Here is a 13,744-nt window from a genome sequence, read left to right as displayed (position 1 = left end):
GTGCTATAAGTATAAAGTATGTTGTTTTGGTTTGCAATAAACGTATGCAGTCCTCAAAAATGTTAACTAAAAAGGCCACTTTTGGGGGCGCAGGTTAACACTTTGAGTGCCACGAGGTGGCGCCAGAGGTAGCGCTTCAATGCCACCATCGGCGCCAATGTTACGCTTAATATCCCCTAATCTATGTTTTAAATTATGGCTATGTGTCTAATCTGCCCGTCGCTTATCAAAGAATCCTTTTCCAGTCAGTGCTGTCAAGGCAGATTGGTTTTTTATCGCTTCATTTCCGTTTGAGAGCATTTTGAAAAGCACTCGTTTTGAGGTAAAAAACAGTTCATTCTAGACCATTCTATGATAATCGTCTTTTACTGGAATATTCCAGAACGTTGATATTTGTCGGCCTATTTATGAATCGTTTTCAAATAAACGCTAGATGATCAATATTATACGTGCACGCAAGCACATTCGAGCCGCGCACGGCTAATCGCCGTGTTCATTTCCTCTTGGACTTTTACAGTGAAACCGAAAGAGCCCATTTCACAAAACAGCCTATATCTTCATCAAAATTTGTCTGATTATCCTAACACTGATAACATAGATTCCTTACCTGACATCAGATGGTATCCAACTGGTATATTCCAATTCCTGATCACCATTCGAAAAAATCAATAAGTGTATGGATCCAACGTGTGTACAGTGCAGTACATGATTCCGCGGGTCTGAGAGGCTCCAGAATTAACTGTGATAACCCCGGCTGCATCAGTGGACTGGAAAATGTGGAGTACAGGATTTTTTTCCCCATCCATTTTCATTGAGTCCATTCCAAAATCCCTTATGTCATCTGGGAGACGATAGGGGGCGCTTTTTTCCACATCTGATCGCCGGCGGCGCTCGGGTGTAGGCTTGCATGATGCAATATGATTTCAGATCGCTAAAAAAATAAAATTAAAAAAATCTGAGAAATCTCGTGAGTGGCTTTCAACATAACTATCGGAAACCCGAGATATCTCGTGAGTGGCAGTGAAAGTGTTAAGCGACTAGACCACATCATTGGTGAAGTAGGAAATGGGGCTAGGGATCCAGAATTCTGAACTTAGCTTTTAATTTATAAATGAAAGCAATATCATATTTTCACATGCATATACTCTCTTATAATGTCTTTTGCAGGTGAGTTACTATGCCACCTGTTCCTGCCTGAGTGATCAGCGCCAGTTCCCGTCTTTCTTCAGAACCATCCCAAGTGACGCATTCCAGGTAAATGTCTGTTAGACTTCTATAAAGGGGCACTTCACCCAAAAACAACAGCAAATTATTTTGCACATAATCTTGCACGTATCCCAAGGCTCAGTCTAAACCATTTGGCAGGGCCGTGCAGAGACCTTTAGAGGGGCAGGTGCTCAAATTTAAAAAAGGGCACATGTATCAAAATGTTAGAAGACCAACTACAGCATAACGTAACCAGCCAAACTATAGCAGCATTAGCAACCAATATTCAGAGAATGTAACACGGAATCTTACAACAAACTGCGTCATACTATATGATTACGCCTTAGAATAGTTTGGGATTTATCAAAATGTATTATAATTATTATTATTTGAAGATTCCTCAATTGCAGACTACTCTCAGGCTGTTGGAGGACATGAGTAGACATTGCTTACAGCCCCAGCAGAAACTGACAAGAAACCGCAGAAGAATGCATACAAGAAAGCACTGCTGCTGTGCACAGAACAGTCCCAGGCTGTACAGTTGTGAATATCTATGGCTGTACTGTATGTATCTATGCTGTAATGTAATATATAATGAAGCAAATACAACACAATAATATATTTTAGCTGAAGTTTATTATTAACAGTAAACAGTAAACAGTAATTTCTTTGGTCACTTAAATGGTTATTCATTGCAATGGTTAATTTATATAAGCTCTCTTATTTCTTGTTTGGCGCTTGCTGGTGTCCTACCAGACTGTTGTGGGCCAGCTCTGGGTGCACAGTCCCCTGCAGTCAGTCCTGTCCCCATGTCTGCATTCCTACACACAAAAACACACCAGCCTGGAAATGTGTTCGCAAACATATTATTAGGATTTTTTTTTTTTTTTTTGCGAACTCATCAAAGTCAATGGGGAGCAAAATGCAACCATTTCAAAGTTGTCACAGGGACACAGAAACTTGGTGAGGGACTTCTCAGGTGGGTTCCATGGGGGTAATAGGCATATTCGCCCATAATGGTGAAAAATAAGTGAAGTATTGCTTTAATCTTCACAATCAGACCCACTATACTAGCTGGCTGCATCTGGCAACAAGCAAACAGATAATGATACGAATGCTTTGAAACAAATTAAACTCACCACCACACATTACATTTCACTCTAAAAGTGACTTGCATGCATGGCTAATTAACAATAATTGCTCATGGCACGTCTAACTAACAGAGGTATATAACGTTATAGCTGATATGATACGGTAACGTTTGGATGGATGCTAATCAGCTAACCTAAGCACATCGCATTGTCGAGATTAACGCTAGCAAGAAGAATACAAGCATATTTTCACGTAGTTGTGGACAGCTAGCGAACAAAGTATTTCTTTGTTGCAAAATATGATAGTTAACATTCTTAATCTTGGTTGGTAAAATGGGAGCATGTTCCCACAGCCCAATGGTCCCACAGCCCTATGTTCCCACATTTCTAAGATTTTCTTTTCACTCAAAATTAGGCCCTATGGTCCCACAGCCCTATGTTCCCACATTTCTAAGATTTTTCTCAAAATTAGGTCCTATGTTCCCACAGCCCAATGGTCCCACAGCCCTATGTTCCCACATTTCTAAGATCTTTCTCAAAATTAGGCCCCATTGTTGGATTCTTCAGTAATCAGCCAATCTCATCTCATCATCTCCTTCGTGCCTTCTCTGTTCTGCATTGTGTTTGTATCAACCCCTGTTACTACATCCGTTAGTCATAAGAAACGACACTGCAACGTGATCTCTTTCCTTAGATCCTCATGTTTATTTTCATAAACCGATAAACCGATGTAACCTGTATTGTCTTTGAACAGTCTTAATTAATTCTTCTCCACCGTCTCTTCTGTCATGACAGTCCAATGGTCCTGGGCCTCGTCGTGACCAACCACCATTCCCTGTTAGCCGAAACTAGCGATGACATGGCATATTCCCTTCCTCCCCGCAAGGGGAGGAGGGACCATTTCAAAGTCTCTGATCAACGCGTCCGCTTGTCTGTGCTTCGTATCTCAGTCTAACTTATCCCGGAAAAACTCACATCATACCGTCTTCTCCCTAGCAACAGGCCCCTGCCCCCTCTTCTCGTTACTGCGTGACACGCAGTCTTTGACAACGGCTCTTTGACCCAAATCACTATAGCAACGGCGATGTTGATATTATCCCCCTAGTTCTCTTTGACCAAACCTGCCTGCTCTCAGTGCAATGTTTTGGTTACAAACCTGCTGACGACCTTGGCATTCACACACCCTGCTTGCTACCGTGGAGACACACACTGCTGCCGGCTACTTTTAAGATCTATAGATCCGTCTGAGTAGATGCTGTCACCCACTGATGCATTATATACACATTGAAAAACATAGATTCACTAAGTTCCCACAGCCCTATGTTCCCACAACAATATTTGGATATTACTACAGAAATACGTGAGTAACAAGTTTTTCTACAACTGAAGTTCAGACCTATGTTACTCTATTTCATTAGCACTAAAAGTTATCTTTCTTTATTTCTCAGAAACTTCAGAATGTTATCTTTCAAAAGAGACCAGGCTTAGGGCTCGCGTCCAACTGCCTCATATTTATGACCGCACGCGTCTTTTTTCAATGTATTCCAATGGGGAGGGGCCGTATGCGGTCGTATGCGGCCGCCTATAGGAAGTGCGCTGCAGTCAACTTCTTTTTTCAGCGCCTTTCAGCTTTATTGTGCGGCCGCACCAGCGTTTAAAGTTTAAACTTGCTGAACTTTTTTTCTCACTGCATGCGCCCGCACCAGTACTACCGGGTGCACTGCCAACGTTTTTCAGGTGAAAATGTGAGATAGGTGGACCCGGGCCCTTATGCATGCGCTATAAGTATAAAGTATAAAGATACGCTTTTCCAAAAAAGTATGCAGTCCTCAAGTTCAAGTTTAAAAATTGCCACTTTTCTGGGCACCAGTTAAGAGGTTAAGAGGTTAAATGAAACTACAGTTGTGTTGTGTTAATTGCAGCTCAATGAAATCACGTAGATGAAAGAATAGAGATAAGGATTGCAATAGGGATTGCTATTTTTTCATCTACATCATTTCAGCAGTTTAGTGCAGGTGTAGCATCTCTCTACGTGCCATTCGATAGCTGTGCGCTTTGTGTGCCATTACTGGAGCTGTTGTAGCAAATGTTTTGGAGATTTGCAACTAAAGGTCAGTTCAATTTAAGACACTAATCTTCTTTCCACATCATCTCCTTGCAGGTGCGAGCGATGCTCCAGATTCTGAGGCGGTTCGGTTGGACCTGGGTGGGTCTGCTGATCAGTGACGATGACTACGGAATCTACGCCGCCAGATCCTTCAAATCTGACCTGGCCGAGTCCGGTTGGGGTTGTCTGGCCTACCTAGAGATTCTGCCCATGGGCAGTAACCCAGCAGAAAATCACAGGATCGTCGGCATAATGAAGAGATCCACGGCTCGTGTCGTCATTGTGTTCGCACATGAGACCCAGATCATTTACCTCATGGACGAGGTTAGCGCTAAGATACATGGTGGTTTAGAAAGTAAAAAGGATTAATTCCATTGTGAGAAGCAAGCACAGCATGTGTTGATGGTAACTGCAGTCATTCCTTCCCATGTTAAGATATCCATGTGATTGCAATAACATTACCTTAAAGGTCTTATATACAAAATGGTTAAAACATGTAAAAACCTTTTAAATCTTAAAAAAGCTAAATATAAGAACAATCTCAAGTTGATAAGAGTGGAATTGATATTCAACATTAATGCCCATCCAGATTTAAAGATCCACCGCACAATAGGAACGTAAATGCCAAAGCTTTGCCACCTATCAGTTTATATTATTTCAGTATTTTATCTTTTATTTGATTTGTTGTACCCCCCCTTATTGTCCACAGGTGTTGCAGCAGAATGTGACAGGTCTACAGTGGTTGGCCAGTGAGGCCTGGACAGCAGCTACGGTGCTCCAGACCCCTCGTCTGATGCCCTACTTGGGAGGCACCCTGGGCATTGCCATCCGCCGTGGAGAGATACCAGGACTGAGAGAGTTCCTGCTAAGAATCCATCCTGACATCAACTATAACGACAGCCATGGAAACAGTATAGTGAGAGTTTTGTTTCACCTTACAATCACAAATCACCTATCATCTCCAGTATTATGGTTTGCCGAATTCAATATCCACTATGCTATTTCAATAGCAAACACTGCTTTTTCTGTATTTAAAGATTCTCATCTTTTTGCTTGTTTCCATTCTGCAGGTGAAGCAGTTTTGGGAGAACACATTCCAGTGTAGATTTGCACCTCCACCATCAGAGTGGGTGGATGCCGGGGGAAGGTTATGTACCGGACAGGAGGATGTAGTGAATGAAAATATTGGCTATTTGGACGTGTCAGATCTCAGATCAGAGTATAACGTGTACAAGGCTGTGTACGCCCTGGCCTATGCCCTCCATGACATGCTGCAGTGTGTACCAGGAAGAGGGCCTTTCAGCGGGCAGAGCTGTGCCAGTCTGCAGAGGATGGAGCCATGGCAGGTGTGGTATCACTTTACACTCACAACACCTGGGCTTGTTTTCATGATGAAAAGAAGAAAGAAACTCAAACAATGTTTCCCCATCTCTGTACCTATGTTTCTGTGACAGAATATACATGTTATATCATGTAGTACCAACTGACTAATAGGGTCTTTCAGTTATATGATTTGGAATTTTATTTTATTTTATTTTATGTCACGGTCCCAGGCTGAGCTCTGCCTGGGGCTGTGAGGACAATGGGTCTCATTCCCGAAAATTTTCCAAAGATATATTCTGGAAGACTTATCTTGGAACCACTGAGACATAATCTATGACAAGTACACTCTGAGTCCTGAACGTGCTGGAGATATGTCTTAAGTGGCTGAAACGGTCGCAGAAATGATATGATCTGATATCTGCTTGGAGAATGGCATTCTGTCGTAAACTCCAAAGCGCGTTCCCGTTCAGCTCATTTGCATACAAAACACTGCCTCCATAGTTCCTTATAAGGCAACTGGTGACGCAGCTGTGTGAAATGGAATGGCGGAAGTGCTTTGCGAGCCGCGTGATTACGAAACCTAGCGTCAGTCAGTGCCAATCAGAGAGCGTTTCGTAATCACGCTTGCGCCCATCAAAACTAGATTAGATTAATGTATTGGCATCATATACAGCTCGCGGTACACACCTGCAGCAGCGCGCGCGCACACACAGACACACACACACGCGCGCGCGCAGTACTTTGATTGATTGATTGAAAAGTTTATTAACAGATTGCAGAATGGGTACAGTACAGTACATCTCAATACATACAATTGTTAAGGGGATGCAGACCAGAGAAAGACTTTCGTCTTGTTTCCACCAGGGTCCCCCATTTTCAATTCATCATAACATATATGACATACATGACATACAGATAGACAGTACTGCTACATCTATACATTTATGACATATCAGATTTGCAAATACAGTACTGTTTGTGATACAAAAGTGTCCAGAAAAGGAGTGTATATACATTTGGCATAGAAACTGTACATTGGAGGAGGTTGGTGGGGTGGGGTTGGGTGGGTTGGGTGAGGGCTGTACATTGGAGGTGGGGGGGGGGGGGGGGGGGGGTTGGGTAGGGGACATACACACATTTTACACTGTACATTGGAATGTTGACAAAGCCTTACTTGGTCATTTACTGTACAACTAGGTTAGGACATTTGTAGGGGCCAGTTTCGAATTGCAGTCTCACGTAGGTGTTTTTTGAGAGTGTTTTTGAAGGTGGGTAGTGATTCACATTCCTTTACAGCTTTAGGCAGGGCGTTCCACTGTATATGTATACTGTATATGAATGAATGAATGACATATAATATATATAGCCTACGGCGGGCGTAATGAATGAACGCAGTGTGGCTTATTATTCCATAAGCCTATAGGCTACTGTTCATTCGTAGGCACACACAAGACTTGTTGTGGAATATTAATGCAGTCTATTTCCACCGATTAGCTTTAGTTCTTATTTATTTATCCACTGTCATTTCAGTGTTGGTTTATAGGCTATATAGTGTATTTCAATATAAGTTTAATTGATTAATGATATATTCGAAGGAATGCAGGTTTATAGCTATATCAACCCCCTCCAATGTACAGTAAATGACCAAGTATGGTTTTGTCAATATTCCAATGTACAGTTTTGCTTGTACAGTGTAAGTCTATCCCCCACCCATCCCTACCCAACCTCCTCCAACAGTTTCTACGTCAAATGTACTCTCTTTTCTGGACTATTTTTGTATCACAAACAGTACTGTATTTGCAAATCTGGTATGTCATAAATGTATAGATGTAGCAGTACTGTCTATCTGTGTCATGTGTGTCATATATCAATTGAAAATGGGGGACCCTGATGTAAACAAGACGAAATTCTTTCTCTGGTCTGCATCCCCTTATGTAATTGAGCTGTACTGTACGAAAAAGAAAAGAAAGATATTCCTTTATTAATCCCCTTGGGGAAATTCGTGACACACACATACAGCTCAACGTCTCATTAATAATAACAACAATTCACAATTATTAAATTTTTACAGTAACAATGGCACAGCATAAATTCAACAGACATGTACATTTGTTGACACATGTCATCTTACAGGAGGCCTGAGACACCGTATGCGCGATAGTCGGCAGCATTCAAACACCGAGTAGTAAACAAGATGGATCGCGCCTGGTGACGGGAGGGGGGGCGGGATGAAGGGAGGGGGGGGACGTGGGAGACTGTGGGACAGGAATTTGGTAATGAAGCAGCCTAAAGGCCCCCACCAACGCGCATCAGAGGCAGGCCGTCCAATAGGCATAGGCGCCAGTTACTCGCGAAGACAGGGATGGGTAGAGAAGGGGGGGTGGAGGGAGGGGGGAGGGGCGGGGGCCTCATCAATCTTATCGCCTCCAGACAGCACAGCTCGACTCCTTCTTTCCCGGAATCACCTCACCGGAGTCGCTCCCCCGCGCTGACCTCGGCCTTGGTCTGGTTTCACAGCAGAAAGGGATAAGGGAGGGGGGGGGGGGGTGATACATGCAGCTCGAGGCAGATTGCCGCATATGGTCAGAATTGGGTCAATTTAGTTTAATCATCGTCACCATCATCGTACCCCCTATTAGCACGGTACGGTGGCATCTTTATTTTCACGTCCCTAATTTCCGACGTGATGTCCAGAATGGCCTGAGACCGCGACAGTTCCTCTGCGTGGTTAGAAGCAAGTCTCTCAAGAATTGTCTTCAAGCACGATTGTTCATCTACGTGGTAGATTTCGCCCCGTTCCAACATGGTCTTGGAGCTCAGTTGTTCATCACCGCGCAGGGTATTGAGGTCAGCGATCCTTTTAAACAGTTACATTTGGTTGTCTTTGATCCCGGCCATATCCCTGGCCAGGGGAATCAACTTCTTCCGAATTATATTCAGACAGTACCAGATCCAACAGCTGACGGAGCCCAAGCCGAGCAGCATGACAATTAGAAGATATACGTCCTCAACGTCGTTTATCTCCAACGGGAAAAAGCATATCGCGAGCCAGGTCCCGTGTGAATTTATGGTGTATCCCGCCTGATAGCTCCCAAGAGGGCATAATGGGTCATCCGCATTCTGCCTCCTTGTCGAGAATATGCGATCAATCGCTGTAAAAGCCCAGCTTATTAGATCCATATTATGGTCAAAAGTCGAGTCGAGTTGAGGATTCTGCTGTAAAAAAGAAAAGAAGAAAAAGGTCAAAAACGGCCGAGCGTCTCCAGCGAGGGCAGATCCAGGCTCTAGGGAAAGGAGCTGTAGGGCTGGTACGGACGTCTCCAAGCGGATAAGAGAGAGGCCTTGAGGTGTTCTCTGGAGGGTGGGAGAGGAGATAAAAATGCGACTGCTTCTGTACCCATTCTGTACCCATTCTGCAATCTGTTAATAAAGTTTTCAATCAATCAAACAAAGGTCTGTCCCATTGTATACCAATCAATGGGATACATTGCATGTTGACCTGCATTCTTTCAAATGTATATAATTAATCATTAAAACAGATGTGTAACAAATAAGAAATACAAATTCCACAGAAGGCATTACATTATTATTATTTTCAATCATTTCACAATAATTGCATAATTGTGTTTGAATATCTGAGTAATTATTTGTCCAAAATAGCTGGTTCAGATATGGTTAATCCAGCTGCCCTGTGATCAGATGAATCCATATTATTTATTTTTCCGACATCAAATTCGTAATTTCTTATCGTACAAATATTGTCATATTTATTTTAATTATGATTAAGTAATTAATTCCAAGGAGGCCTGTAGCGTTGACATGAAGGAATCACTATGAGAACACAGTCTGTCAAGTTATAATAACATTTTAAATTAGTCAATCAATCATGAGATTTGATCGTGGGCTGAGAGCATATTTAAGTGTGCTCCTCAGCACTCTTAGATCTGCTCTCAAATAAGATCTCAGGAAAATTTGAAGACTCCCACTCCCAGCCCTAATATGTCTTAAATAGGCCGAAATCTGGCTAAGACGAAATATTTTGTCGTAACTTCGTTCGAGAATGAGACCCATTGTGAACAGTAGTCTCCTAACGCCATCTAGCGGGCACCGCCAGATGGTGCAGGCCGTTATTTTGTATTGGTTAAATGTAATTGATTTGATTTCCTCGTTTATGTTGTCCTGTGCTCTTCCTTCCCTTGTTTAAATGTCGTCCTCCTGTCTGGTTGTTGTGTGTGATATTGCTTTTTGTGTCTAGTTTGGTGTTTATTTGATTCTGTGTTTTGGACTGGCTTGCCAGGTGTTGCTAATTATAATTAGTCTTTGTATTTAAGTGTGGGTCTGTCCTCACTTCCTTGTGGCGTCATACCTCCGGTTACCCCTTGTTCCTTTCTACGTCGTCCTTGCACTGTTGTTGTTCTGCCTAAGTAAGTTTTGTTAGTGTTCCGTTTTGTTGTCTTTTATTTTTGAGTTCACAGTTCGTTTTCATTAGTGCCAGGTCGGCTGCGCCTTTTTATGTTCTTTTGTAACGTGCCGTTGTACTCAGTAAAGTCCGTCTCTACACATTATCCTGCCGTCCCTGGCTCCTTCCATTCCTGTCCGCATATTGGGTTCTCCTCTCCTTCCCTCGTCACCCTAATCCTAACAATTTTACATGTTTACACAATACGGTTGATAAGAAAAGGGTACAAAACAAAGTGCTTCAGCAGCACAGCAGTAATATAATTCAGCATGGTAATTCTGTGAGCATAGTTTTCATGTCTTTCTGCCCCATATTCTCTGTCTCCCCATGTCTAGCTTGTGTATTACTTGGACAGGGTCAACTTCACCACATCATTCGGTGACCAAGTGTCATTCGACGAAAACGGTGATGCTCTGCCAATCTATGACATCATGAACTGGGCGTGGCTCCCAGATGGACGTACAAAGGTTCGGAATGTGGGCGTGGTTAAGAAATCAACGTCCACAGGTGAAGAACTCTCACTTGACGAAGACAGAATCTTCTGGAACTTTGAATTAAAAAAGGTAAATTCGGTTTACTTCAGTTACATAATGTTATTTGCCTGTTGAAAAAATAATCACATCACGATAATAGTGTAGAGATGTAGTCGATAATTCATACTTTCCCCTGTAGCCTCCTCGGTCAGTGTGCAGTGAGAGCTGCCCCCCAGGAACCCGCATGGCCAGAAGGAAGGGGGAGCCTGTCTGCTGCTTCGACTGCATCTCTTGTTCTGAGGGAGAGATCAGCAATGAGACTGGTTGGTATATTGGTATTGTGATTATATTTGTCATCTTTAACACTTTCAGTGCCGGCTGGTGAACATGGTAAAACTCCGTTAAATGCCACCACCGACTTCAATGATAGCGTTGTGAACGCATATTCTCTCTCTTAAATTATGGCTATGTGTCTAATCTGCCTGTCGTTTATCAATGACTTGTTTGCAGTCAACATTGTCAAAGCGGGCTGAAAAATATATTCTCTCAATTCCTCATCAGCGATCACAGCCACATGTAACGGGTGCCCGTGAGTATATCCACAGTCACAGAAACAGGTGTGTTGAGTAGTGACTGTGGCAGTAAGCGGGCTGGGAAGTTAAACTCACTTCCTCATAACAGGGTTAATAGACGCATAGGTTCGGTACTTAGCAGTGGATTTACTTCTTAGTGCAGCGGTCTATGTTGTCGCCCGCGGAGCGGGAGCCCCCTGTTCGACTCCCCCTCGGGACATCAGCATTTAACACACAACGCAGAGTAGACCAATAAGATTCGTCACAGTGGTGCCCAGTGACCGTTATGTCCTGAGGGGCGTGAGTTTAGGGAGGTGAGTGTAACGGGTGCCCGTGAGTATATCCACAGTCACAGAAACAGGTGTGTTGAGTAGTGACTATGGCAGTAAGCGGGCTGGGAAGTTAAACTCACTTCCTCATAACAGGGTTAATAGACGCATAGGTACGGTACTTAGCAGTGGATTCACTTCTTAGTGCAGCGGTCTATGTCGTCGCCCGCGGAGCGGGAGCCCCCTGTTCGACTCCCCCTCGGGACATCAGCATTTAACACACAATGCACACATATTTAGCTTATATCTCCGTGAAAACAGGTCTGATTATCCTAAGACTGGTAAAATAGATTCCTTACCCGAGATCAGATGTTATCCAAAAAGATTTTTCCAATTCCTGATCGCCATTCCAAATATCGATCACGCTTATTGATTACAGTGTTGAGTCCTGTAAATACATAATCCACACGTTTTCCGGGCCGGTGAGCACAATCGATCCTTCAGATGCCTTGAGGGAAAAATAAAATGAGGAAACTGACCACCCCCCCTTCAGCAGTGTAATGTAATGGGATGCAGTTACACAGGGAGAGACGATAGGGGGCGGTATCTTCCCAATTGAGCTCAGAGAGACTCACTAACCCAAGGCTCGATTGATGAAATATGAATTCAAATCGCCAATAAAAAAAAATACGGCAAACAAACGATATATGTCGTTGGCGGGCACTCAACTGGCGGCATGAACTAACGACATATAGCGTTGGTGGCATCCAAAGTGTTAAGGATACTGTATACTGCAGGCTACATATCCAGCATTTTAAGCACACTGTATTATTTTACAGATTACCTTTGTTTTTCTACTTTAAGTGTAAATACCATACAAATACAGTAAATTACCTTTTATCAAAATATTAACCATTAAATAAAGGTTGTAATCTGTAAATGTATTTGATTTTACTGTAATTTGACAGTAAGTATTTGGAAACCATTGATGACAGACATTTACCGTTTTCTTGCAGCTTTTTTTCTTACAGTGCACCATTTCCCTCTCTGTCAGACTCCACAGGGTGTAGCAGTTGTCCAGAGGACTTCTGGTCCAGTCCCCAACGTGACCAATGTGTCCCTAAGGTTGCAGAGTTCCTCTCCTACCATGAGCCTCTGGGTATCTCCTTAACAACAGCCTCGTTGATAGGTACACTCATCTGCTGCATTGTCTTTGGAATCTTCATCCGTCATCGCAGCACTCCTGTGGTACGCGCCAACAACTCAGAACTCAGCTTCCTGCTCCTGCTGTCACTCAAACTATGCTTCCTGTGCTCCCTGCTTTTCATTGGTCAGCCTAGGCCGTGGACATGCCAGCTGAGACATGTAGCATTTGGGATCAGCTTTGTGCTGTGTGTCTCCTGTATCCTGGTGAAGACCATGGTGGTTCTGGCTGTGTTCAAGGCCTCCAAGCCTGGGGGTGGAACCAGTCTAAAGTGGTTTGGTGCTGGACATCAAAGAGGGACAGTTATGGCTCTAACTTCCATCCAGGCTGCAGTCTGCACAGCCTGGCTGGTATCTTCTTCACCAACTTCTCATAAAAACACACAGTACCACAGTAATACGATTGTGTATGAGTGTGTGATAGGTTCCAGAGTCGGTTTTGCAGTGTTGCTGGGTTATATTGGCTTCCTGGCTCTTCTCAGCTTCCTGCTGGCATTCCTGGCAAGGAAGCTTCCGGATAACTTCAACGAGGCCAAGTTCATCACCTTCAGCATGCTGATCTTCTGTGCTGTGTGGGTGGCCTTCATCCCTGCTTATATCAGCTCCCCAGGAAAATATGCAGATGTGGTGGAAGTTTTTGCTATCTTGGCCTCCAGCTTTGGCCTGTTGGTGGCGCTGTTCGGACCAAAGTGTTACATTATCTTACTGAAACCGGAGAAAAACACTAAGAAGGCCATTATGGGGCGAAGTACCACCAATACATAGACAATAAGTCAATACCTTCTTTTTGCATGTCTTTTTTCCTCACACAAATATTGTTTTGCCTCCAAAAATATATTTTCCCTTGTCTTTACCGGCACCTACTATGTATAGTGTATTGAGAGGGGACCCAACCTCTTAACATTCTGACAGCCCATCGTGCCCTCACACGTCGCAGCACATTTGCCCTCGTTTGACGGCGTCCCGCTGTTTTAGTGTCTCTGAACCAATACAACGGTTGAAAGCTAACATGGCCGCCGTTTGACCTATTACAGTACGTGC

At 43.4% G+C, this 13,744-nt stretch overlaps 1 protein-coding gene across 1 annotated transcript in view; it reads left to right on the top strand.

The window, feature by feature from the left end:
• The window catches only part of LOC311225741 (vomeronasal type-2 receptor 1-like), a gene marked incomplete at both ends in the record, with an annotated part of 52,306 nt that extends 38,838 nt beyond the window's left edge, over positions 1-13,468 (top strand). Inside the window, 7 exons of the mRNA XM_084311135.1 lie at positions 1,168-1,254; positions 4,459-4,728; positions 5,114-5,320; positions 5,475-5,750; positions 10,522-10,749; positions 10,859-10,982; positions 12,555-13,468. Of these exons, the coding sequence (XP_084167261.1) occupies positions 1,168-1,254; positions 4,459-4,728; positions 5,114-5,320; positions 5,475-5,750; positions 10,522-10,749; positions 10,859-10,982; positions 12,555-13,468 (2,106 nt within the window). The remainder of the gene's footprint in view (positions 1-1,167; positions 1,255-4,458; positions 4,729-5,113; positions 5,321-5,474; positions 5,751-10,521; positions 10,750-10,858; positions 10,983-12,554) is intronic.
• Positions 13,469-13,744: the final 276 nt, after the last annotated feature.

The sequence above is a fragment of the Notolepis coatsorum genome, assembly GCF_963971535.1.
Source record: "Notolepis coatsorum genome assembly, chromosome: 1".
Taxonomy (NCBI): domain Eukaryota; kingdom Metazoa; phylum Chordata; class Actinopteri; order Aulopiformes; family Paralepididae; genus Notolepis; species Notolepis coatsorum.
This window is presented reverse-complemented; position numbering and strand designations above follow the sequence as displayed.